Raw genomic sequence first — 26307 nt, 5'->3', positions numbered from 1 at the left:
GTAGCAAAACATCCTTACACTGCATATACCTTGATTTACACCATTATCAATATACAGCACTCAGAAAAAAAGCTACTAAAAAGCATGATAGATACAGAATAAACACGATTCCCACTTGGGTAGCTCCATTAAAAAACTATAGCAATTTGTAGTAATATCCATTGTATTACAAAAATTTGTATCTCTTCGAAAATAGAGAGCCTCTCAAACTCTTATAGGTGTTGAATTTGTTCGCTAGGTAGGACTGTGACTAAATGCATCAGTAGTAGCGGTAAGGGTTTTAGAACAATCATGATGGAAACAACTGCCCCAATACCACTTTCCTGGACAGCACTGCAGTGAAAACGGTGTGAATTTGCAGCAGAGGCAAAGACAACCCCGCTGTCCTTGGGACGTGGAGTGAAAAGGCTTACAAGGCATGGTCACCCCACAACAGGTTGGCCCGGGAGGCAGAACACTCCTCTGTGCCTTCACAGGCCCTGTGGGCAAAGAGGTTCTCTCCTAAAGAGTTTACTACAAATTACACCCTTAATCATAATCGCTGCTGATGGAAACGATTCACAAATGTCCTGCCCACTTACCGGGGGCACCGGGGAAGAGAGATGGATGGAGGCAGCTCTGATTCCTGCAAAATCTAATAAGCATTGGAAAACTAGGTTTACTTGATTTGATCAGTTCCAAAAGGAAGTCTTAAGTATCTGATCAGAGTTATTACAAAATACAGAATTTCCCTTTGGGCACTTTTCTACCACAAAGAATCTATAAAATAGAGGCTGCCTTGCGACTGCAGCCACTGCATCCCTTTTTATAGTAACAGGAAGGACGTCTGTGTTGCCAAGGCAATGAGAGGTTTCACTCATCCATCCAGCACTGCGTCCTGTCATCCAGCACAGCAGCAATCTCGTGCAGCTTCCAAACTGAGCCCAGGACAGGGCGTGACATCCCCTGCACACCAGAGCCGAGGTGGTCGCCAAATGTCAGAAACAAAGATAGAGAACAGCTATTGGGGTAAAACACTTTCGGAAGTTTATCTCCAGGTGATCATTCAAGCTGACGATAAGGCATCTCTCCAATTCAGTCTATGGCTTTCACTCTATGTAGACAGGCGGCCACCAGAAGCACGTCAAAGCCTAAGGCAGTTCGAATACATGGGGGCCCTGAGGTGCAGCCTAGTCCATTTCAGAGCTCTCTCCCCACTGTCTGTTTGCCCTGCCCCCTTAGGCCCAACCTGCACCTAATCTTGTCTTCCCAGTGCACCCAGGTGGGTCCAGGGCCCAGCCCTTGGAAATCCTCCATGGTGAATAAACAATGCAGATGAAAGTCCATGAGGATTTGAAGCACAGTGGAATGGAACACAGAGGGTGGATTCGAGCCCAGACAGGGGTGGGTGAGCTATACACACAGGTAACAGAATGCAGGCGGGAGGTCCTGGGCCTGCGGACCCAGGACCACGGCGTCTGGCACCATATGCACAAACAGGGAAGTAGCCTAGGGACACTTGAGGGGCAGGTGACAAGCTAGGTCTGTTTGTTCAAGAATGTGGGGAACTTGGAAAATATCTAAATGGGAGATTTCGCCAGCAGCCAGTGTAGACACTAGAGACGACGATAAGACCAGCCTTGACCATGCCAGGCCCAGTTCTACATTACATTGTTCGGCTCATTTCCTTTTTCCAACAAATCTATGCGGTAAGCACTGTTATCATCCCCATTTTTCAGGTGCTAAAACCGAGAGGTTCATCATTTTCCTGGGGTTGCAAAACTGGTAAGTGGCAGAGGTGAGATGCAAACTCAGCCAGTCTCACTGTAGAGCTGCAGGTTGGGGGAAGGGGGGAGGGTGACGGTTGCCTAGAGATGAAAGGCAAGGTGTTGCCTTAAAAGGCATGGGTCACAGAGGAAAATACATTCCACATTCACCATGGAAACCTGCGGCATGTACTCAAGCTTGGACTTCTACTGCATGTAAGGAAAAGACTTTCAGAACTTGCCTTGGATGATAAAACCTCACAAATCTTGCCCTCGGTGTTTTTACAATTGACAATACTTCACACACATGTGACTGACTATTGCTGTGCAAACTGTCTGAAATCATTTCACCTGTGTGCACACTGTCACGGTCTAAGTCACAGGTGGCAAACACAAGGCCCGAGGGCCAAATCCGGCCCTCCACCTTGTTTTATCCGGCCCAACACCTTGTTTCTACCTGATGGCAGCGCCAAGCTCTCGCTTAACAGTTAAGGAGTAGTTACATGTATACAGTCCTAAACTTACATTCAGCCCTTTGAAGGCAACCGTGAGGCTGACGTGGCCCCCGGTGAAAATGAGTTTGACACCCCTGCCCTAACTCACAATCAGCCAGTCCAGGCTCAAAACTACATACATAAAGCAACAAGGGTTTAAGAGGGTCAGGCCTCTTTTCATTTATAAATTCTACACGTTGAAGTGCCAGTCAATATATGACGGATTACTATGTGACAGAAATTTAATAAGCACAGCTTTCTGTGTAAGAATGCTTCTGTGCCTGGAAGTACGCCACAGGACCCTTGGCCAATAAGGAGGCACTTTTAGCCAAGCGTGAGCATTGCTGTTGCAGGGCTGGTCCGCTCGAGTCTGGGGCTCTGGCACATTGTAGGTATTTTGTTAAAAATCTGCACCCAAGGATATGTTTTCCTGATTTTAGAGAGAGAAGAAGGGGCGGGGAAAGAAACATTGATCCATTGTCTCCCGTATTGAACCTGCAACCTCGGTATGTGCCCTGACCAGGAATTGAACTTGCAAGCTTTTGCAGTACCAGGCCAGGGCTAGCTGTCATTATTTTAAACAAATAGCATAGGGTTGACTGCAAAGAGGCAAACATGAATGTTTTAGGACGATGGAAGTGTGCTAAAACTTACTTGGAGAGATAGCTGAACAATTATATTAAACTGTTCACTTAGAATGAGTGAATTTTACAGAATGTAAATCATACCTCAAGAAAGCTGTAATGGGAAGAAAGAGAAGAAGGGAGAATAGGGAAGGAGAAGAGAGGAAAGGAAAGGAAAAGGAACAGAAAAACAAGTACAAATCTAGGAAGGGTAGGCATTTGTAAAATCCTGTTTCAGCTGTACCAATATGTACACTGCAATATGTGTCTAGTTGTGGAATTATGCATGACTCAAAAAGCCCCAAAACTCCTGCTTCAGGAGAATGACATCCAAGGGGGTGCTGTGTGACCTTGGTGGGAATCCCCTGGGGATCTCCTTATAACCTGGGAATCTCCTTATAATGCAGGTTCTATTCAGCAGGTATGGGCGAGGAGAGAGTCTGCATTTTGAAACCCCCTCGGTGATGCTGACATTGCTGACCATGGACCACACTCTGAGAAGCCCAGGCTTACACAAGTTAAACCACAAAGACATTTGTGACCTCATTTATGAGGTATTTAGGAAAAGAGTCTTGGGGTTCCCTTCAGTGGCTGGAAGATGAAGGACCCCCAAGACCCTTTTGCTCCTCACTCAGCCATCCTCAGGGTGTCCTGCCTCGTGATCACAAGATGACTGGCACAGTTCCAGCATCACATTCTCACAGGAGAGCAGGTGGAGCGGAATGAAGAGAGTAGGAGCCGAATCAGGGAGAAAGGGGCTCTCTCCTCATACTAATTCCTCTCTGGTCCCAGAAAGCCCCCTAGGCATCTTCCCCTTAAGTCTTCTCAGCTGGTACTGGGTCAGTTGGCTGAAAGGGAGGCCAGGCGAGTGAATACATGGCAAAGGGGTATGGAACCACCAAGAATGACTTAAGCATGAAGTGACTCATAGCCTGGCCCCACTGCTGTCTGCCCCAATTGCTGGGCTCTGTAGGAAGAGAAGAATGGCTGTTGGGTAGGCAGTCAACAGCCTGCCTCGCTCATGCTCCCGTGTGGATGCCCCACTGCCAGCCAGTAAGAGGGTGGCCCCCAACAAAGCCCGCGCCAGCATGCTGCTGACAACCTATCTGCCTCCATATACTGTCTAACAGACTTAGCTCTCTCTGCCTCCTTTCTCCTTGTAAAAGGTTAGTTCTACCTTTATCACACGGTGGAGGGGAGACGTAAATAAAAGAATGGGTTCGCCCACTTTTTATCTTTACCATACTGAGCTTTGGAAAGCAAGGGACTGTGTTGGCTCTATCCCGGATCACAGGTTGGCACAGGTCAGGCAACTCAGTGAATGCTGCAGAGTGGGACCAAACCTTCTTTTAAGCACCTGTCTACTCTGCCAAGGCCGTTAATGCAAATACCTTCTGGGGATTTTCACACTAGAGGAAGTGCTGCTGCCTTAGAAGCTGTTAGGAAATGAGAACCAACATGGATGGTAAGTAGAAGGGACTAGCTGCTAGAAAAACAGAGCCGTGTTCCAGGGCTGTGATTCAGCCAGGCTCATGTCTAGATGGGACATTCAAAAGACAGTGCCGTGGAGGAGCTGGGGTGGAGGTCAGCAACCTCACCTAACCCACACGCTCCAGGGGCGGCAAACTGGGCCACGTCTCTCCTGCTGACCTTGATCAATATTGAGGCCACATCCAGGTGATGACTTGAGACAGCAAGGGGTGGACAGGATAGGGGAGCGTCACACATTTCACTCTCCCTGGGTGAAATAACCATGGGATGTTTATCTTGACCAAAAGAATCAGCAGCCCTGGTCTTTGTGCTCATTTGAAGGTGCACCAAAGCAAACCCATTAGTCTTTTCTAGGCCTGGAATGGCTACTTAAGAGCTCTGACCCAAGCCCTAGCTGGCGTAGCTCAGTGAATTGAGCACAGGCTGCGAACCAAAGTGTCGCAGGTTCAATTCCCAGTCAGGGCACATACCTGGGTTGCAGGTCACAGCCCCCAGCAACTGCACAGTGATGTTTCTCTCTCTCTCTTTCTCCCTCCCTTCCCTCTCTAAAAATAAATAAATAAAATCTTTAAAAATATTTTTTAAAAAAGAGCTCTGACCCACAAAAGGCAGTGGGCTGCATGCTTTAGACATATTTTTTTCTAATCCTTAATACAACCCCAAGAAGTCGGTGTTATTGATCTCAGTCTACTGACAGGAAACTGAGTATTTCTTTCCCAAGACAGCACTATGTTAACGGGCTCAGGCTATACCTGAAGGTGCCCCTGGGAGGCGCTCTAACACCTGGCCACTGGCCCTGTCCTTGGGGGTTTGAAGGCTGAGCCTGCGCCAGACTGCTGCTGAAGGATCATCTGGAGCCAGGTTGCAAGTGGTCCTTCCAGGCTGAACCTGGTAAGAGCCTTGTCAAATCACGATGCTCACCATTTTCTATTTTAAGAAATAATCAAAGCCCCAAAGTTCTCCCTTCCCCAACAAACAGGAGCTTATTCTATTTCAACTAATGTATATTCCAGAACACAAGGAGAGTCAGGACAGATCTTGTTTGAAGAGTCGGCTCTGCTTCTCTCTCTCATGGCTCGGGAAACTCCATAGGAAGGGCCTGCTGGTGCTCGCCCATCTGCAGCAACGTGCAGTTGGAACAGAACAGGAGATATATATAGCATGCCTGGGAATGACACCGCTGATGTCTTTTTAACACCAAAAACACTAAGCAGAGTCATTAAGCTGGACCCTGACTATTCTTTTTTGTTAAGGTTATTTGTTTTGAGCAAGATGGTTTGCCTTGATTAAAGCAACCAGCTGCCAACAATAAATGATAAAATGTTTTAATTTGCCCACAAGAAATTACAATATCGCCCTGGCTGGTGTGGCTCAGCGCTCACAGAGCACTGAGTTTGCAGAGCACCGACCTGCAAACCAAAGGGTGGCTGAGTAATTTAGACAAAGAGGAGACAAAGTAATTTAGTGGCTGGGTGCCTAGGGCTAGGGCTAGGGAGGAAATGGGGAGTGACACCTAATGGGTGAGGGTTTCTTTTAGGGGGTGTGAAAATGTTCTAGAATTGACTGTGGCATTATTGACTTTACATTGCTCAACTGTGTGAAATGTAAAACAGAACATTGAATTGCACACGCTGAATGGGTGAACTGCATGTATGGCATTAAAAAAAGAGAAAAGAAAGCTGGCCAAGTATTAGAAGACCACAATGAAACCATCCCCAGAGCATAAAAAACTAAAACCACCACTACATGGCAAAGCAAGTGACAATTGGAGTACTCTGGTCCCTACGAATGGCACTGAATCACAAAAGGGGGTGAGTTTGATTTGCTTCAAACCAGAGCAATCTGAACTCGAAAAATAAAATATGAAGGCATTTATTATAAATGATCTGCTTTGTTTGGACACGTAAGTAGTTGCAGAATTTGGAATCGGAACCAGAGAAGAAGCAGAGCCAGTACCAGGCCAGGGAAGGACATCTGACAAAGCACACGACAGGTGCGACAAAGCAGAAAGAAGCCACCTAAAAACCTGCCTGATCCTACAAAACCAGGCTTCCAGGGCATTCCTGAGGACTCTGACCCATTTGTGAGGTTATTCAACACCCCATTCCATAAAACAAGGAATGAAAATATGTCAGGTAGCAGGGGAGTCTTTCTGAAGTTTGGTCTGAAAGCCTCACACTGGGCAGAGTATTCTTGCTAGACTGCATGGCATTTCAAGGATTTGGTAAAAATATCCTCCTTTTTAAAGAGGCTCATAGAATCCTGAAAACTCCCTTCCTTACACCCAAGCCACCTTCAAGACTCTCTCTCCCAGCCCCTCTGGCTCCCAAGAGAGGCTGTAAAAATCAGTGACTACTGGGGATGACTGCTCAGGCTCGTGATTATACTAAACACCGCTGAACTGCACACTTGGTCACAAGGGTGAAGCTGGTGTTATATGAATTATATCTCAATAATAATTTTTAAACTGTTTAAAAAAATCAATGCCAGCCCTGGCTGGTGTAGCTCAGTGGATTGAGCATGGGCTGCGAACCAAATGGTCAGCAGTTCGATTCTCAGTCAGGGCACATGCCCTGGGTTGTGGGGGCTGTGTGAGAGGCAGCCACACATTTATGTTTCTCTCCCTCTCTTTCTCCCTCCCTTCTCCTCTCTCTAAAAATAAATAAATAAAATCTTTAAAAAATCACTGCCAAGCATACAATTACCATTATTACCCAGCAATTCCACTTGTGGTTATATACCCCCAAACACTGACAGCAGGAACTCAAACAAATACTTGTGCAGCCACGTACATAGCAGCACTGTTCACAAGACCCATAGCACGGAAGCAACCCAGGTGTCCATCAACAAGTGAGTGGATAAGCAAACCGTGGCACATCCATATAATGGGATCTGATTCAGCCTCACAAAGGAATGAAACATTCTTTCACGTGGATGAACCTTGAGCCCACTATACTAGGTGATATAAGCCAGGCACAAAAGGATAAATATTGCTTCATTCCCCTTACATGAGGTACCTAGAACAGACAAATGCATGGAGACAGAAAGTGGAATACTGGTTACCAGGGACTAGGGGGAGGAAGGGGTAATGGGGAGTTACTATTTAGTTGCTGCCGAGCTTCTGTTTAGGATGATGAAAAGCTCTGGAAATAGTGGCGATGGTTATACAGCATTATGAATGCATTTAATGGCACTGAACTGTACATTTGAAAACAGTTAAAAAGACAAATAAAAAAATCAGGACCCTCTCATCCAAGATTGCACACTCAATATCTGCTGCAGGGTAATAAGACAATACAAAAAAGACTTCAGAAAATGGCACCCTTTTTGTATTACAAATCTGAGATCAAAACATTTTCATTGCATTAGTCAAGTTTCAGTTGATTAAGTAGCTTAAGATAACCCTCTAGAATCATCACTGTCCCATGGAACTTTCAGCAATGATGGAAATATTCTGTATCCGTGCTCTCCAATACAATAGCCACTAGCCACATGAGGCTACCGAGTACTTAAAATGTGGTTTGTGCAACTGAAGAGCTGAATTTTAAGTTTTACATAATTTAAATAGCCACGTGTGGCAACTGGCTGCCATACAGGCCAGCAGAACATAAATCCTAAATTTCAATACTTACAGCATGCCATACAACTATCTTATACTGCCAAAAGCCACATGCAGTTTCCACAGTTCCAGTAACTTGGATGATCTTCCTTTGAGCTCTGGCCCATTTTTGTGGGGTGAAGCTCCTAGCAGTGACTATCAAAGAAGGGTAGAACAGTGACTATCAAAAACATGAGCATGTCCCTCTATTCTCCTGTGTTCTCTGTGGAAAAATGCTCAGTGCACAACGTGGGAGAAGAAAGCTCACGTGGGACAATGAGAAACTGGACTCAGGACAAGGCTCTGGCGTACTTAAAGGAAAAGGAGCCTCGCTGTGCAGGCTCCTGAGTAGGGCATGACTGTATGCTTTAAATATTTGAATATGTAAATTAAGCTCTGAGAGGGAGAAAAAGCACCATTCCTGCTCTGAAACAGGAGAGCAGGGCCAATGATGGGCCTCCACTATTTGCTGAGTACCTGGCAGTCCCGTCCCGCTAACCATGGGGCACTTAAGGGTAAATGACTATGGGTGGCACAGATGCACAAAGAGTGTTCCTTCTCCTCCAGCAAGAACAAACTGTTTGCTCCTGTATGTCCTCACGGTCCATTCTTCTATTTTTCTGTATGGTACTTTTCAGTGTTAGACTTAGCTCACAGTAAGTTAGAGAAAGCCTATTTTCACTAGGTCACTAGCTCCTAGGAAGGCAAAACCAGTACATAAATATATCCATGTAAATATATTGATGTAAATGTATACTATACACAAAAATACAGTTTTTGGTATTCACAGGGGATTGTACCAGATGCATCAATGATCACGCTACCTCACCAGAGCACCACCTATGGGCAAGACGCTTTGCCTGCACTGCCTCATAGAATCCTCCTGTCGACCTCCCCATGAGTTTCTGTTATTACTCCCATTTGATAAGCGAAGAAACTGAGGGTAGACTACACAAAGAAACTAACCCATGACCCCATTGCTAGATAGTGGTCAAGCCAGTATCTGATCAGATTAAAGTCTTAAGTGGTAAATTCTTTTCAATTGTTTTCAAATTTTTGTGTTAAGAACACGTAACATGAGATCTACCCCTTAACGGACTTTCCAGCACAAAGTACAGTCTTGTGGTCTCCAGGTATGATGCTGTGTAGCAGGTCTCCAGAACGGTCTCATCTTGCTTAACTGGAACCTTATGCCTGTTAGTTAGTAACTCCCCATTCCCCACTCCCCCAGGCCCTGACAACTATCATTCCACTCTTTGATTCTATGAATCTATTATAGAGACTTCACATAAGTAGAATCATGCAGTATTTGTCTTTCTGTGACTGGCTTATTATTTCATAATGTCCTCAAGGTCCATCCATGTTGTCACATATTGTAGAGTTTTCTTCTTTTTTTAAGGCTGGATAGTATTCCATTGCAATTTGTGCAAAAGGTTAGAGAAGGGAAACGCCAATGTCACAGGAGTATACACCACACAGAAAGTCACATTGGGAGGGTTCAGGGAACTGGGCTCCACAGAAGGTCCCAGGTCTCTTTACGGAGACTGGGAGGTTTTCTGCAAAGGATGCTGAGTGCTTGTCCTGCCTGTCCACAGAGGGCATGAGCAAGAGGACAGGCCTTTAGAGGACAGATGTTTGTATGAGCATAAAGGACTTCTTGACCCAGGAGGCGAGGGGTGCCCCTGCAGCCTCAGAGAATGTAGAGCTGGGTGGCATCTCACCCCACATTCTCTCTCGAGCTCTTCTTCTGACCTGGGATCCACAGAGGGAACTCCAAAAGGCCAGGCCCTTGGCCTTCTTGATCCAAGATAATGGAGAGTGAAGAGCGAGCTAGGGCCGGGTCTTGGAGGGACAGTTGTCAGCAGGACTGCCATTACTTGACATTCCCCACAATGTGAATACAACAGGCAGAGAGGAGAACGTCGAGGAAGTCACCAGGACTCCATAAACACAGGGCAGTGACCTTGTTCAGCCCATCCCAACCCTCCTGGTGTGTGTCCTGGCCAAACCCCTCGAGGTGCAGATGTGCCTCCACTCTGGCACAGCTGGCTTGTTTTCAGGTCAGCCTGTGAATCACACGTGTACTGACTCAAATAACTAAATCTGTGACAGTCAATATGTCTTTAAAAAGGGACCAATAACCCCACAATAGGCCTGTCACAGTATCTCCTACCCTGAGATGAGATTTTTCTCCAAAGACCAATTCCTTTATGATCTAAAAATATCAACCAGCCAGCTCTTGGTTGACTACAGAGATTTTTCTGTGGGGGCTCAAGAAATCCTCCACTACATCATCAAGGGCAAGGCCCCCCCGACCCCACCCCCACACACATATCCCATGCCAGAGGGTCAAAGTCATGCCAAGCTGCAGGAATGCTGCCACCACTTCAGCAGCCTGCAAAGATCAGACTGAGGCCCTGAAACCTGCCGGCCCTCCTGAAACCAGATGTGTATCCAGCAAAGTAACCTGGGAAAAAAACTACAACACAGAAAGTGGTTACTCACATAAGGATGTTCCCAAATGAAGCCATGATCCTGCCTGCCTTTTGTCTGATACTCACCGCCCTTCCAGGTTTATCTCCCTGGCGCCAAGACAGGGGCACCCACCACCATGCCTCCAGGGGCAGTGGAAATGCATTTCTACTCTGGCTTCACCTTCCTCAGAAATTCCAGCCTCAAGTTTCCAAGGCAGGTTTGAGTCTACACACATGACATTCCAAGAGATCTAGAAGGCCTACTTACCTTCCAGTCCTTCCTTCTGCAAGGGAGACGCTACAGTATGTTGGTACGTGAGCAGAGTCCAGGAAAAGGATCCAAGATTCCACTCCCCAGAACTGCATTTCCCTCCTTATTTACATACGTGATAAAGTTACTGCAGCCAATGCCCTCAGGAGTTGGGGCCCACACCTCCTTCTAGGGCATTCATTACTCACTTATGGATGAACTACCTTACGAAAGGCAACAGCATGCAGAAGCTAGAAACCAGGTTCTTTGCTCTGGTCCTGTTTTTATTTCAGAGAAACCCTACCTGGAGCCAGAGGTGGGGCTGTATGCATGGGCTTTCACTTCCATCTTTAGCTCTGCTCACATCCCCGTTGAAAATTGCCCTCAGATACTTCTTACCATCCAAGGAGCATGTACTGAACCAGCTACTATTGACTTCTTCACGAAGGAGTGTATAGTTTGGCCAGGACAGAGGCATGTAAACAAATATTTATAAATATACTGGTGGTAAGTTGCAATAAAGCTGCATTGGACCAAAGGAAGACACACTGCCTGCAGGTGGTAGCTGTGGCTGTGGCTGTGCCCCCACATTCCCACCAGAATGGCTTAAATTTAACAGACTGACAATACCAAGTGCCGACAAAGATGTGGAGGAACTGGAAGTCTAGTGTAAAATGCTAAGGCCATGTGGTAGGCAGAATAAATAACCCCCCAAAGATGCCCACATTCTACTCCCTGGAACCTGTGAATGTCACCTTATGTGACAAAAAGGCATTTGCAGATGTGATTAAGTTAAGGCTCTTAAAATGGGGAAATTATCCAGGGTTTTCCAGGCAGTCCCCAAGTAATCACAAGGGAGGTAGGAGAGTGAAAGTGAGAGAAGAGATGTGACAATGACAGCAAAAGTTGGAGAGAGAGAGATCGGAAGATGCTATGCTGCTGGCCTTGACGGTGGAGGGATGGGGTCATGAGCCAAGGCGTGCAGGCAGCCCGCAGGAGCCAGATAGGACAAGGAAACAGATTCTCCCTGCAAGCCTCCAGAAAAGGCTGCGGTGACCCCTTGATTTTAGGAATTCTGACTGCCAGAATAAGATAATAAAGTCATGTTGCTATAAACCAGTACATTTGTGGTAATTTGTTATAACAGCAATAGAAAATTACTTCCAACTGTTTAGAAAATGGTTCGCACTATCTGCCAAAGCGGAACATATGCCTATCATAATTCCCAGCAAGACCACCCCTAGGCATGTCCACAACAGAAGTGCATCTGTATGGGCACCAGGAGACGTGTGCGAGCACAGTCATAGCACTTTTAGTCAAAAGAATAAGGAAGGGAAAACAACTCAACTGTTCATGAGCAAGAGAATGAATGGATAAAACAAATATAGTACAGTCACACAATGTGAGGCAGTGAGATGCAAGCACGTACGTAGTGTGCTGGACACTACTAGCTGGGGGTGGACACTGGACAGACATGGGGCTAGAAGGGTAAGCGGGAGCCCATGCCCACACACCTGGGAATCCCCGACAGCAGTTTAGACTGTACTCAAGCTAGGCAGACATCAGAGGAGGTTAAGCCAGAGAGTGACATGATGGATCCATGACAGAGAGGGTGACATGTGGACAGAGGGACAGAGACTCCTAAGGCTCTTGTGATAATGGTCCGGCCCTAGATGACAGGGTCAGACCCAGATGATAGGGATGGGGTCATGAGAAATGAAGGAGGCAAAACTCCCCGTCTTGGATGTAATGGGAAAAGGGGTGGGAGAGGCTGTTAAGTTTGTTGCCTCCAAGTCTACGTGGCTGGTGATTCCACTAACACAAAGGGTGAAGACCAGACTACCAGACGGCAGGGGAGGATCGCGGCATCTCAGAGTTGGAAAGCACCAGCCAGATTTCCTAGTGTACCATCTCATGTATAGACTAGCAACCAGTTCTTCTCATAGGCCAACATCTGAGGCCACAGTCTGTGCAAAACAAACTAGAATGAGTGAGCTGAGGCTTATCTACTTTAGTAAGCACATCCTAGAGAAGAGCGAAGAGGACTCATTTGGCTGTGGTGCCCTATGCCCTCAAATGCCCTCAACCAGCCTCACCTCCCACCACAAGGTTCTCCAGCGTAGGCCTGTGGTGTCCATCCCTGCCAACCTCTCACTGGAAAATCTCTCCCCACAGCCCACCCAAATCCTGTACAGTTAACGGTTCCAGGTAATGGTTTGGTTGTCTTGTAAGTCGATTTGGTTTCTTTTGCAACCAAGCTGTATAACCAAAACAGAGGCAGGGACAGAAAGGGGTTAGCTGACCAGCGCTACCAGGAGTCAAACATAAGTCTCGGCTACCAGGTTCCACCACGCCTACAGACCTGGTATGAAGCACAGGACCTAACCGCTGGTTCTGTTCTTGGTGGCCTGCGCACATCTGAGCGTGGCTGAGTGACAGGTGCCAATACCAGAGCTTGCAGAGGAGAAACCAGAAATAGATAGATTTGAGGTGACTTTTTTGAGGCCTGAAACTCACTCCTCATTTTTTGTTCCTCATCTGGCAAGGTAAGTCAACATCTAGTTAGCTGTACAGTCTAATTCAGGAGCCACGAGTACATGTGGCTATTTAAATTTAAATGATTTAAAATCAGATACAATTAAGCCCTGGCTGGCATAGCTCAATGGATTGAGCATGGACTGCGAACCAAAGCATCGCAGGTTCGATTCCCAGTCAGGGCACATGCCTGGGTTGCAGGCCATGGCCCCCAGCAACCGCACATTGATATTTCTCTCTCTCTCTTTCTCCCTCCCTTCCCTCTCTAAAAATAAATAACTAAAATCTTTAAAAATGTTTAAAAAATCAGATACAATTAAAAAATCAGTTCTCCAGTCCTCAGTAGCTACATATGGCTAGTGGCTACCATATGGAACAGACACAGAACATTTTCATCCTCACAGAAAGTTCTAGTGGACAGGGCTGTACCCCATGTGTGGTATCTCCTTCTTGAATTGGCCTGATCATAACAGCCGCTCACTCTGAAAATCATCTTTACATGCCAAAGTAGCGAGAATTCTTTCCATTTTTAACTAATAAAGATAAAATTGTGTACCGCCAACAACATTCAACACTCCTTAGTTCAAAGGCACCGAGTCTTCGGTCCTTCAGTGGAAACCGAGAGAAAGTCAAAGACAACTACGGGAAACAAGAGCTGAGCAGAGCAGAGTGAAACAGTCCACGTTGCTCTCTTGACTGCTCTGCTATCGGAACAGGTAGTCTTATCCTAGAAGATTAGGAATATGTGCAAATTAATGGATCATTAATGAGAAGCAACTATTCTTTAGAAATAATTTGTGACTGATGAAAACAAAATCAAGTGAAGTGGAAATCAGGGTGGCTGAGGAGGGAAACAAGGAGAGCAGGAACATGCTTTGCAGTGAGAAAACTGTAATTACAATCAGTAACGTTTTCAAGAGAGCTTTTAAGTCTAAAGATGGAACTAAAACTGTTTACATAATATCGGTTACCCAGCTAATAAAAATGATCACTGCTAAATTGTGTTCATAACACAGAACTCCACTGGGGGAAAAATTACCCAAGTGCGAGGAACGCGTCCACTGAAGGCTGTCACAATATTTCACCACCAATTGTCACCCCTGACTGGTCCTCAAGAGAACTGGATACACAATGACGGAGAGAAGAGGAAAACCTGCTAGGAGACAACACTACCCCCACACACACAGATAGTGGAATGCTGAAAATACATGCCCACGTGCTACGAAAAGAGAACACACAGGAATGGTGGGAAGCGGGGGAGTGTAAAAAATAAACACAGCAAGAGAATCCTGTTTTGCCCAGTTCACAATTCATACAGTTATTTCAAGTGAAGGGCACGTATTAAAGTTGTTATGAGCCTTGGCTGGTGTAGCTCAGTGGATTAAGCACGGGCCTGTAAATCACTGGGTTGCCGGTTCGATTCTCAGTCTAGATCGATTCTCTCTCTAAAAATAAAATCTTAAAAAAAATAAAAATAAAAATAAAGTTGTTATGAAACACGAGCAGAATCCTGCTTTCTTTTTTTTCCTAAAGATTGTATTTATTTATTTTTAGAGAGAGAGGAAGGGAGGGAGAGAAAGACAATGTGTGGTTGCATCTTACATGTCCCCAACTGGGGACCTGGCCTGTAACCCAAGCATGTGCCCTGACTGGGAATCGAACCAGCAACCCTTTGGTGTGCAGGCTGGCACTCAATCCACTGAGCCATGCCAGCCAGGGCTGCTTTCTTTTTATTTAAATCTTAAAAAATTTGTTTTGTTGTTGTTCAACAAAAGAAAAATATCTTGAGGTTTTTGTATTAACTTACATGGTCATAGATACATTCTTATTCAAAGAAACAGGAATACGTTTTAAAGAGGATACAGAAATACTGTGAATAAGATATATTTTATGAGATTATTAGCATAATCAGATGATTCACACAAAATTAATAATAATACAAATTCTCATCTCAAGCCAATTATGTACGAGATTAGAACTAATAAACACACACACAAACAAGCAAACAAATAAAGAGCCCTGTTGAGCCCTGTTTAATGAAGGCCTTTAAGTGCCTGGTGAAAGACTCGAGCTGCAGGAGCCTTTCCTGCTCTGTGTTTCTCATATTCATTCATGCCCTCCTGCATACACAAAATATAGCAGAAATAAATATGAAAAACGAGTGAGGAGAAAAACATTAGTAGGGATACAAAGTTGGAGACAAGAAAGAAATTAATCCAGTGTATCTACCCCAGCGATTGGGGTTCCACACTGGTTGACTTTGGCTAAAACATTTTATTTTTTTATTTTTCAACTGTAAACTCTGAACCGTTCACATTCAATACTATTCTGCACCAGCTTCAGATGTATAGCAAAGTGGCCAGAAAACCACGCACCCTACTGAGTGGTCCCCTCCTTTGCCCCGAGCTCCCATCTGCCCCAATACCCCGTTATCCTGACACTATTGACTATATTCTCCGTGCTGCAATCAGCACCTCTGTGGCTATTCCGAAACTACCAATCTGTACTTCTTAATCCCTTCACATATTTCACCCAGTCCTCCCTCCCTCTCCCCTCTGACAGCTGTCAGTCTGTTCTCTGTATGAGTCTGTTTGTATTTTGTTTATTTTATTTTGTTCATTAGACTCCACATAAGAGTGAAATAATATGCCCTGGCTGGTGTCACTCAGTGGATTGAGCGCTGGCCTGTGAACCAAAGGGTTGCCAGTTCAATTCCTGGTCAGGGTACATGCCTGGGTTGCAGGCCAGGTCCCCAGTGGGGGGTGCACAAGAGGCAACCACAACACTGATGCTTCTCTCTCTTTCTCCCTCCCTTCCCCTCTAAAAATAAATACCACCTTTTTTTTTTTAAAGTGAAATCATATGGTACTTGCCTTTCTCTGACTAGGTTATTTCACTTAGCATACTGTTCTCTAGGTCCACCCATGCCGTTGTAAAGAGTAAGATTTCCTTCTTTGTGTTGCATAGTTTTCCATTGTGCAAATGTACCACAGCTTTTTTTATCCATTCATCTAGTGATGGGCACTTGGGCTTCTTCCAAATCTGGCTACAGTAAATAGCACTGCAATGAACATAGGAGTGCATATATTCTTTCAAATTAGTGATTCAGGTTTCTTTGGTATATTGCCAGAGTTAGGGCATCTGTCTAGTAACAACATGAACTAGTTGCTCACAATCGGTGAGTGGTATCTGTGAACAGGTGCTAGGAAGGCACAACACTAGCCTTGGGGGAAATGACCATACCTGACCTCACAGAGCCAATCTCAAACCAGGCTGGTAGACCCCACAAGCAGAGAAGATTGTTACTGGTTCCAACACGGAACCTGGAGACCGGGGCCAGCTACTACACCCTCTCCTCCTGCCATCCATCAGTCACATACCATGCTTTCCCTGGATATCAGCTCAACAATGACCACCAAGTCAAAGCCACTCCCTTTCCACAGCCTGTCAGGACCCCAAGACAAAGATCTGTGTGAGAACCTTGCCTTCTGCCCACTCTGGGGAAAACAAAAGAAGCTTCTCTCCCTGAGGGCCTAGGGGTCTGGCCACTTTGCCTTACTGTAGGTAGGAGAGACCACTTTGTGAAAGCGTCATTCCATTTCCACTAAGCACACGCCCCGCAGAGATCCAGGGTGGACTGAGTACCACCGCACACTCTGTGCTTCACCCCGCATGTGACTGACCACTTCAATACCTCCGTGCCCTATGTGACCATGGGGCTCGTTCTAGAGCAAGAGAACTTTCTGCCAGGATGGAAATGTTCCAGATCAGTGCTGTCCGATATGCTACTGCTGGCCAGGTGACTGCCCAGCACTTGGCCTGTGGCTGGAAGGGTAAAACACACACTGGTTTTGGATGACTTGCTGCAAAGAACAGAAGGTAAGAAATCTCATTCCTAATTCTTCATAATATAATAATTACATGTTGAAAGAGTATTTGGATACACCAGGCTAAGTAAATTATATTATTATATTAATTTCGCCTGTTTGTTTTACTTTTTTAATGCAGCTATTAGAAAATTTAGGATTGCATATGTGACCGGCATTCTTTTGTAGTAGCCAGCTCCAGCCTATACTATTATTTTGTATTTCTCTTCATGTTGAATTTTCACTTTTAGTCATTCTGAAAATATACATGAAATGACAGTGCAGCCCTGGCTGGCGTAGCTCAGTGGATTGAGCACAGGCTGCGAACCAGGCATCGCAGGTTTGATTCCCAGTCAGGGCACATGCCTGGGTTGCAGGCCATGGCCCCCAGCAACCGCACATTGATGTCTCTGTCTCTGTCTGTCTGTCTCTCTAAAAATAAATAAATAAAATCTTTTAAAAAATGACAGTGCGGTGTACTAGTTGTATTTTTACAATTAAAGAATCCACAGAACTTTCCGTCTAAAATGTAAGAGAGAAGTTTGTCCATGTGGAACCGAAAACCCCCTTGTGTACCACACCACTTGGGAAATGCTGGCCCAGGGACAGGTGCCAATCTCTTCGCTGTTCCTTTTCATCCACAGTAAGGACAGAAATTGAAAGTGTGCATTTAGAAACGTTTATAGCAATTTGACACAGTATTCTGATACCCACTGATATTCTGGAACCTAATATGTAATCTCATTTAATACTTAAAAATTGGGACTTGTATTTTCCATGTCTTTTTTATTTTATTTTTCTTGTAAGTCTTTTTATTGTGTTTTACTAGGATATTGGTCAACAACAGATTGGAAATTCAAAAAAAAACAAAAATGAAAACAAAAAAGGTCCTTCTCCAGACTTAGTTTGAGACCCACGGGCCTAGACTACAAGAAAGAATTTCCGTGGGCTTTCCAGAGTGGTGCGCGAAGAGCCACAGTCAGACCCAGTGCAGTGTCCCATGACAAGAAAGAGTGCTAAGGAGATCTCCCAGACCCCACCAATAAATGCCGGTGGAGAGGGGAAGGGGGTGCTAATTCCTAGCAAACCAGAAATTCTGTTAAATGGAACTTCTCTTCCTGTAAGCATTTTAGTTAAGAAAATTTTTGCTCTAAGAAACGAGGGGCCCTATCACCTTTGAGGAGAAAAACAACGGTGTACCAAGGAAAAGGCACATGAAATCCTCATAAAATGTGGACTGATAGTAGCGAGCTTGATCTTGAAAGGGTGCCGGAGACATGGGCAGCATGGCCCATGTATGAAAGGCGTTGGTTACAATCTGTTAGGGAAGGCACAGCAGCATAGAAGCTAAACCTACTTCACTCTGGAGCCAATCACACTTGGGTGTGAGGTCTCGCTTGCCACTTAACTGTGTGACTTTGAACAAATTACTTAACCTCTCTCCATTTCAATGGACTTACATTTTGCAATAGAGAATCTCCAAAAAGTTGAGATTCCTCTTCTCCTAAGTAGGCACTTACCACTCTTCATATCATTAAGTGGAGAATGTTTCCCTTCCTCTTGAATCTGGGTTGGCCTTGTGACTTCCAAGCTCAAGCCTTAAGAGAACTGACAACTGCTGCTTCCTTACTCTTGATGTGCAGCTGCTGCAACTGTGAGGGACGGACTCCCTGGACTGCACTGTGAGAGGCCACTTTGGATACTTCAAGGTCATTGAGCCCCGAGATGACTACAATAGCAGGAGCCACTCAGCTGCTACCAGAGGGACCAGATGACCGCTAACTGCTCAGCTAAAGCCAACCAACCCCAGGATCCTGAGAAATAATATGCTTGCAGTGGTTTGTTACATAGGCATAGATAACGGAAACTTCACTAAAAGGAGGATAAAAGCAGTATAAAGGGCCCTGGCCAGATGGTTCAGTTGGTTGGAGCATCATCTCATGCACGAAAAGGATGCAGGTTTGATTCCCTGTCAGGGAACACACCTAAGGTTGTACGTTCAAGCCCCAGTTGGGGCACATATGGGAGGCAACTAATCGATATTTATTTCTGTCTCTCTCTCTAAAATCAATAAACATATCATCAGGTGAGGGTTAAAATAAACAAATACATAAGTAAATAAATAAAAATGAGTTGTGATGAGTGGTTATAATGGTGCTTGGCACATCACTGCTTGACAGTGAGCGGCAGTTGCTATCTGAGGAGCCAAAGTTAGACTGCCCGAGGATGAACATTCAGGTTCAGGGGGCTGGGGGGCCCTAAGCAACAGCACAGGAGGTGACAGGGAAGGCTTTGTGGGGGAAAGCCAGGCCTGGACCTGAAGGATGGACAATGTAGCATGGTGATTTCTAAACCTCTGGTGCACGAAGACCTGTGGACTTCCGGGCAACCACATCATGCGCATACACCAGAGGCTGAAGGCCACCATGGCAGAAGCCCTGCGGTCACTACAGAAACACAGTAGGCAGGGGAGCTGCCAGGGCCTGGGAGCAGACAGCAAGAGGGAATGGGGAACAATGGCTAATGGGGACGGGCTTTCTCTGTGCAGTGATGAAAATGTTCTCAAATTGACTGTGGTGATGGCTGAACGACTCTGTGAATATACTGAGAACCATGGATCTGTGCGCTTTCAATGGCTGAAATGTGTAGTGTGCGTGGATATTGTCTCCATAAAGCTATTGTTACAGAAAGGGGGAAGGGAGGATAAAAATGAAGGGGTGAGAGGACAAAGGATCAAGAAGCATTACATAGTGTCACCTGGGGGCTATGAGATGCTAGACTATTTGGCATCGGGATGAAGAGCCGGGACCATGAACCCTGGGGACACATCCTGCCATTCTGAGGGGTCAGTCGTTTGGCATGACCACTGCCAGCCGTTCTCTCAAACACTGTGTGTGTGTGTGTGTACGGCTCACTCATACCTGGTTTTGTTTCACTTAAATCACAATCTGAACTCGGCAAATCACAAGGCTTTTAAAAAGAGAACTTCCTAGGCAAAAGGAAAGCAACCCTTCCCGACAGAAAAGCAGATGAGGCCTACGTTCAGGAGGAGGGGATCCGGAGGCCTAGCACACCCCACAGCCTCACGTGCTCAGCCTGCACACTCCACATTCACAGGTGGTTCCCTGCTATGAGGCGGGCAGTGAGCAAGCACTCCCAGACCACGGCGCCCCAAGGTCAGCCACCCTCAACCATTGCCTCTCCTTTCTTCTGGTGTAATGTGTTCTCAAGAGGCTGCAGGGCAGGGCCATGCAAAGTTTTCAAATCCTTGAACTGCTAACAGAGCCGACTCAGCACAGGGATGGCCCCACACTGCCAGGCAATGTCATCATCAGCGTCATCACACCGCTTGCCCCGTGGGCGCTTACTGGGCCGAGCAATACAAGCTACAGCTTTTTATGTCCTCCCAACAAGGCCCACCAGGCCATGTACCAATAACCGCTCCTCCCAATCCCCATCCCTCGCCTGCCCCAGTCAACCTGTGTTATAAGTCAATCCTTTTTGCTTTATAAGTCTATCAGCATTATTGATACAGAAGTTGAGATGCTCTCTCAAAAAATGCACTAGAGCAGAAGATTGGGGCATGTGAATGAGGGGAAAGCATGCTTTAATCTTAAAGAGGAAGAAAGATTAGAAATAGAAATGACAGACTTTGACAGTTGTGTCACCAAGGGTCGGGACATCAGAAGAGAAACCACTGATGTCAGGCAGACTTTTAGCAGTTTGCCCTGAAGGTGCTGCCAAGTTCAAGTCCTCGGTGCCACCACTACACAAAGCCAGAAGCCCCAAAGCAAACATGACTGTGTCTTTGCCTACTGACCTGGGGGTCCTTCCTGCACCCAAAGGGCCTGGAGATGTTAATCCACCTGCACAAACTGAATTTGCTCTTCCTAGATCCAAGCAGCTTTAGCATTCAAGTGTTCAAGAACAGTTTTAAATGCAACTTTGAGAAAGGATGAAGAACCCTGATTTCTTGGGGACCCACTCTCAACCTTTCCTACTCAGCCCCACCCTACTATGGGCCTGGGGGCGGGGGGGGGGGGGGCGGCGCTCTTGAACTTCCTGCTTGCATCCCTACATTCTCCTGATCTAGGGGCAAGGGATGGAAAATACACAGGCCAAAGGATGGCAGGGACCTTCAACTTACCTCAAAGCCATCCTTCCTTACTAGGGAACAATGGGCAACTCAGTAAACAATTTTGACCCACAGAATGCCTTGGAAAGTCCAACAGGCCTCACGAAACATGCTCCATAATTGCACGATTTCAAACTCCTCTACCTACACACTTGACACACTTCCCTAATCCACCTTGTGAGTATCTGCTGAGCACTCTCAACCCGTGTACCAGGTGTAGCTGCTGCTAGCAGAATGCAATTGCCAAACGGCAGTTACATACCCACTACACGCAAAGACTCTGAGAAGGGGCTGGATAAATCACCCAGCCTCGCTCTGCCTGGGGTGGCACTGAGGAAGGCACACATAACCTGGACCCAGTCCTTGCGCTCAAGCCAGTGATCTCATAGAAGATAAAGGCTAACGAGCTTGAGCGCGTCCTATGCGTCAGGCACTGACTTATGGACATTAACTCCTTCATCTTCAAAGCAGTGCCGTCTCCCTGTGTTCTTCAGCTCATTTTAAAGGTGGAAAGGCTGAAGCTCGGAGATGTCAAATAGCCTCCCTGAGCTGAGGCAGCAGGAAGGTAATGAGGCGGCATCATACTCAGGCAGTCTGCATCTCAATCTACTAGCCTCTAGCGAGACAAGCGGCAGAATACAAAGTGTTTCACGGGAAGTGCAGAGACAAGACAATGCGCCTTAATTCAGACCGTGAGGAGCCCAGAAGAAGTGAATCCCCAAAGGGAAAGGGGGATGGAGACCCGGGCATTTCAGGCTGAGGGGAGCACAGGAACCATTGTAACACTGAGGCAGTCTGGCAGCTGAGACGTGGTGATTCTACCTGCTGGCCGAAGGTATTTAACCAGATCCAAGCAACAGGTGCTTGCTCCTCCTTCATTACACCGTGCACATAACACACGCGTTAAAAAGAACAGTACATTAGGTCATTTCCATGCAGGGAGGTAATTAAAAGGAAAGAAAACATCACTGGTGAATAAAGGGAACATGCACCGGATTTCCCTATCACAACAACTTGGGCTAAAGGAGACGACCAGAGGTAGTCCTCTGTGGCCTTCTACACCAGCTCCCAGGAAAACCACTCGCCAACTCATATCCATCCCCCAATGTGCCAACTCATATCCATCCCCCAATGTGCCCACATTGTTACAGAACAGACCCGGGGCGGGGGTGGTAAACAATATACTTCTACTGAATGGACACCCCCCTGCTCCGGGGGTGCCCCCCAACCTGTACTAGGTCCACCTTGCCTGCCACCAGGGAAAGACGCGGCCTGCCACGTCTCTCAATGCTAGAGATTGGTCAAAAGGAAAGGAATTGTTTATTCAAAAAAGTTATACAGACTTAGAGTAATGACTTAATGTCTTCATTAAAATACTCAAGTCCTTTAGAATGCCCACAAATGAACACAGTCCTTCCTTCTCCCTCTGCCCACTCTGGGGTACCGTATCTCAGGAAAAGAAGTAGAAGTCCGTGGCTCAGGCAGCCCCTAGGTTCCCGGCACCATCAGCTGTGTCGCTGCTGCAATCTCCAGTTAATCCAAAACCATGTGGCACCTTCTCGTGGCCCATCAGTAAGAGTCCTTTCACCCTTTTGCTTCCCAACAAGGTCTCTCCTGCCTCCTAAGCCACAAGGCAAAAGGGAGCACCCCAAAGCTGCGTGGTCCCCAATTTTCCTTCTTTTCTCTCTCATGCAGGCACTGTAACCAGAGGTAGTTGCCTCCCAGCTCCCTCCTGGGTTGAGGTCACTCCCATCTCCCTGGCTCAAAGTGTGGCCACAGCTATTTAACATATCCATGAAACCAGTTAAAAGTTATAGATATGTTAAATGACCATGCTAGAGGTTATTTGCAAAACTGTTGCTATGCAAAACAGCTCTCGATGGCCCTGCTGCATGCATCCCATCCCAGCTCAGACTTGTGGGGGGTGAGGACATCCTATATATATATGGAGATATATCCATCCTGGACACCCTGAGTTCTGGGCCCCATTACAAATCCCTATTTGGGGGCCCCCTGGCTGTACCCTATATCAACATGACATCTTCAGAGAGCCAAGGTCTTTCGGTCTTTTCTGGCCGTCACAGTCACATCACTCAGGCCAAACCTAGGATCAAAGGTTGACCCTCAAGAAATGCAGGGTTGACTTCAGGAATGATACGGCCTTGGGTGACCAAAGAATGATCAGATTCTGGGGTGGATTATAATAAAACCTCAATAATCAGTACTTTTCTGATAATGGCATTCGTTTTCTAAGGACGTGACCTCACAAGCCCTCAAAAGAACAAACCACGGTACTACCTGGCCCCAAAACTGAACACTCCAATTTTTCCATACCAACCCTAATGCACATAGAAGTTTATTTCACATTTTAAACGTTCACACGTCTCCCCATATTTCCAATTTCAAAGGAAGGAAAATGGCTTTAAGCTAATCTTACTATCAGTACAGAGTGCATTACACGGTTCTACAATAAAGTTTCCAACTAGAACTTGCTAAGACTGGCCCCTTATTAAATTCCTTCAAGTAAATTAAAATCCCTCTAATAAATTGCAGGCCCAACCAAACAGCGTCTCCCTGCCTATAAACACTGAAATCACCTATTATTTAAACTCTCAACCAAATAAAAATGTAAACTTCAACAACCTCCCCTTTCCAATGTTTGATTCTACTAGGTCCCTCTCCCTGACAGGTGGCTCTGATGGGCAAGTGGGTGGTGAGGCGAAACCAAGTTTTGCCACCCCAAAATGTGCCTTTTGGGATACTGATTTAAAGAACCTTTGACTCTCCCCCTTCCTACTAAAGGAATTCAAATAGAAAAACCTGCACTAGGAAGGGAATCAACATAATCACCTTAGCACGTATTAATTAGCACATGTGAGGGACGGGAAGAAATCTAGCAAAGTGTGGTTTCCTTTGTGTCCCATTGTTTCTGGGTGGCTCAGCAAGACTTTGTTTACCATATGTTTGCTCTTTCTCCTACTTGTGAATTACCCACTTCTCCTTTGGGAGAAATCCCGATCTCTACCCGTCTTCTCCTTTGTCCAGAATGCCATATAAGCCTCAACTGGGGTCTCATACCTTATGGCACTCATGCATGTGGATCCATAATAAACTTTGTCCATTTTCTCTTGCTAATGTGTCCCTGTTAATTTGTTTATTAGCCCAGCTAGAAGAATTTAGAAGGTAGGAGTAAAGTAATTTTTTGACACCCCACCACAGTGCATTCTGGATTCTTCCCTAGCAGATGCTGCAGTTTCTCAAGCAAAAAACAATGAAAACAGAGGTAATATAGTTATAGTATTAATATCACTATCCTGTGATGTTTGTTAAATTCTGCCTTAAAAATATGCCTGACGAAAAATGCAAACTGGGAAAGATTTAAGCCACTTCCTCCTTCAGGAATGATGCAACTGAAGGCTCAATCATACATACCTCCCCCCAATTAAAAACATGTTTTTACTGACTAAAGAACATTTCCCTTAGGCCCTGACATCTTCCTGATAGCCAAGGTTGCAGTCGCTTCCCAGTCACTACACATACTAAGAAGCAACCAATGAATGCATCAATAAGTGGCACAACAAATAGATGTTTCGAGGTCTCTCTCTCTCAAGTTTTTTTTTTTAAAAAACTGAAGGTTGTTTTTTAAAAATAAACCTTTCCCCTGATTTGTTTCCCTTCCTTTGTACAATTTTTATAAAATGATCAGATTTTCACTATGCAATAGTTCTTCAAATCGTATACTTAAGATCTGTGCGCTTTGGTGGTACGCATTTACTGCAGTGAAAAGTGTTTTTAAAATAGCTCACATTAACTTAAAAAAAAAAAAGGTTCTGCCAAGAAAAACAGCATGAAATTAGTTTCCATGTTGCTTACACCTCCACATTACCTGCAACCACTTTACAGATTAAAAGACGAGAGATTTGCCTATCTAAAATTCTGCCAAATGTCCTCAAATTTCCCCTTGCTCCTCTCATTAACGGGCAGCCAGTCCGGGGACTAGCCCTCCATAGGTCCTAGCAGCTGCCACGTGAGTGGCCCGCGGTCCCACCAGACCCCTGGGGAGCGCACGCAGGGGGTAGGGGAACCCGGCCAGGGGCTTACGCCCCGCTGCCCAGGCAGCGCTCCACCCACCCCTGCCAGTGGGTGACCCACGGGTTCTGCCCCCCCGCCCCCTCCGGGAACGCCGCAGAGCACGCAGCTGGGCCACCTTTGCAGGGAGATGCAGCCGCCTCTTGCGCGTTTCCCCAGACGCAGAGTGGGCGGGAGCACAGGCTGGGATGATCCCCCAAAGCCCGCTCGGTCTGCCCCAGCACCCCCTACACCGGCTGCTCAGGAGGAGGGCCCCCTGGGCATCAAACGTGGGCCTCGGCAGCCCGCGTTAAACACGGTTGCCACCCACCCTTAGCCACCCCCAAGCTCACCCACTCAGGCCAGCCCAGAGGGGACCCTGCCCCCCGCGCCGCGAGGGGCGCGGCCCTCCGTTCAGTGTCAGGAGGAAGGACGTTGATCCTACCTCCACGCCGCGTCCCCACCCCAACAACTCCAGATCAGTGCCTGCGCGGTCTGTGGCGGGTCCGCCCCGCCCCTGGGGTCCTGAAGCCCAAGCGCCCGCGGAAACCAGGGGCTCTACCTGAACACCGATGGTTGGACGGCGAGGTCCGCACCGCACTTTGTTCAGCCGTCTTCCCGTGGAGCGGAGAGCCCCGCGCAGTCCCCTGCGTCCGGGCTCCGGCCCCGCAGCCCCCTCCGCGCTCCATCCCGATGTGCTGGCAGCACAGGCCCACTGACAGAGCCGCTGCGCCGCACAGTTACCGAGCCTCACGCGCCCGCGCCCGCACCCGCCCGCGTCCTCACACAGCATGCGCATACGGCGGGCAAGTGCGAAGTGCACACCGGTTCTCACGCTGCGCACGCGCACCGCGTGCACAAGCAAAGTGCACAAGGGTCCTCATGCAGCAGGCGCGTACCTCGTGCACTTGCAAATGTGTGCAATAGTTCTCACAGCGCGTGCACATACCGCGTGCACGTGCGATGTGTACACAGGTAACACAGCGCGCCTGCACACACAACGTGCACACACCAGTATAAATATACTT

The 26307-nt window shown here is 46.7% G+C and overlaps 1 protein-coding gene across 5 annotated transcripts in view; it reads right to left on the bottom strand.

Annotated features, from left to right (window-relative positions):
• Positions 1–26005, bottom strand: part of MAP7D2 (MAP7 domain containing 2) — an 89534-nt gene extending 63529 nt beyond the window's left edge. For 4 of the 5 annotated variants that reach the window (XM_045856048.1, XM_045856049.1, XM_045856050.1 and 1 more), the window contains exon 1: positions 25842–26005. In XM_045856048.1, the coding sequence (XP_045712004.1) occupies positions 25842–25968 (127 nt within the window). In that variant the 5' untranslated portion in view covers positions 25969–26005. Of the gene's footprint in view, positions 1–25632; positions 25698–25841 lie in introns of those variants that run through there. The other variant, XM_045856052.1, reaches the window with a different exon arrangement.
• Between the last annotated feature and the right edge of the window lie 302 nt (positions 26006–26307).

The sequence above is a fragment of the Phyllostomus hastatus genome, unplaced genomic scaffold, assembly GCF_019186645.2.
Source record: "Phyllostomus hastatus isolate PE091 unplaced genomic scaffold, TTU_PhHast_1.1 phas_scaffold_12, whole genome shotgun sequence".
NCBI lineage: Eukaryota > Metazoa > Chordata > Mammalia > Chiroptera > Phyllostomidae > Phyllostomus > Phyllostomus hastatus.
This window is presented reverse-complemented; position numbering and strand designations above follow the sequence as displayed.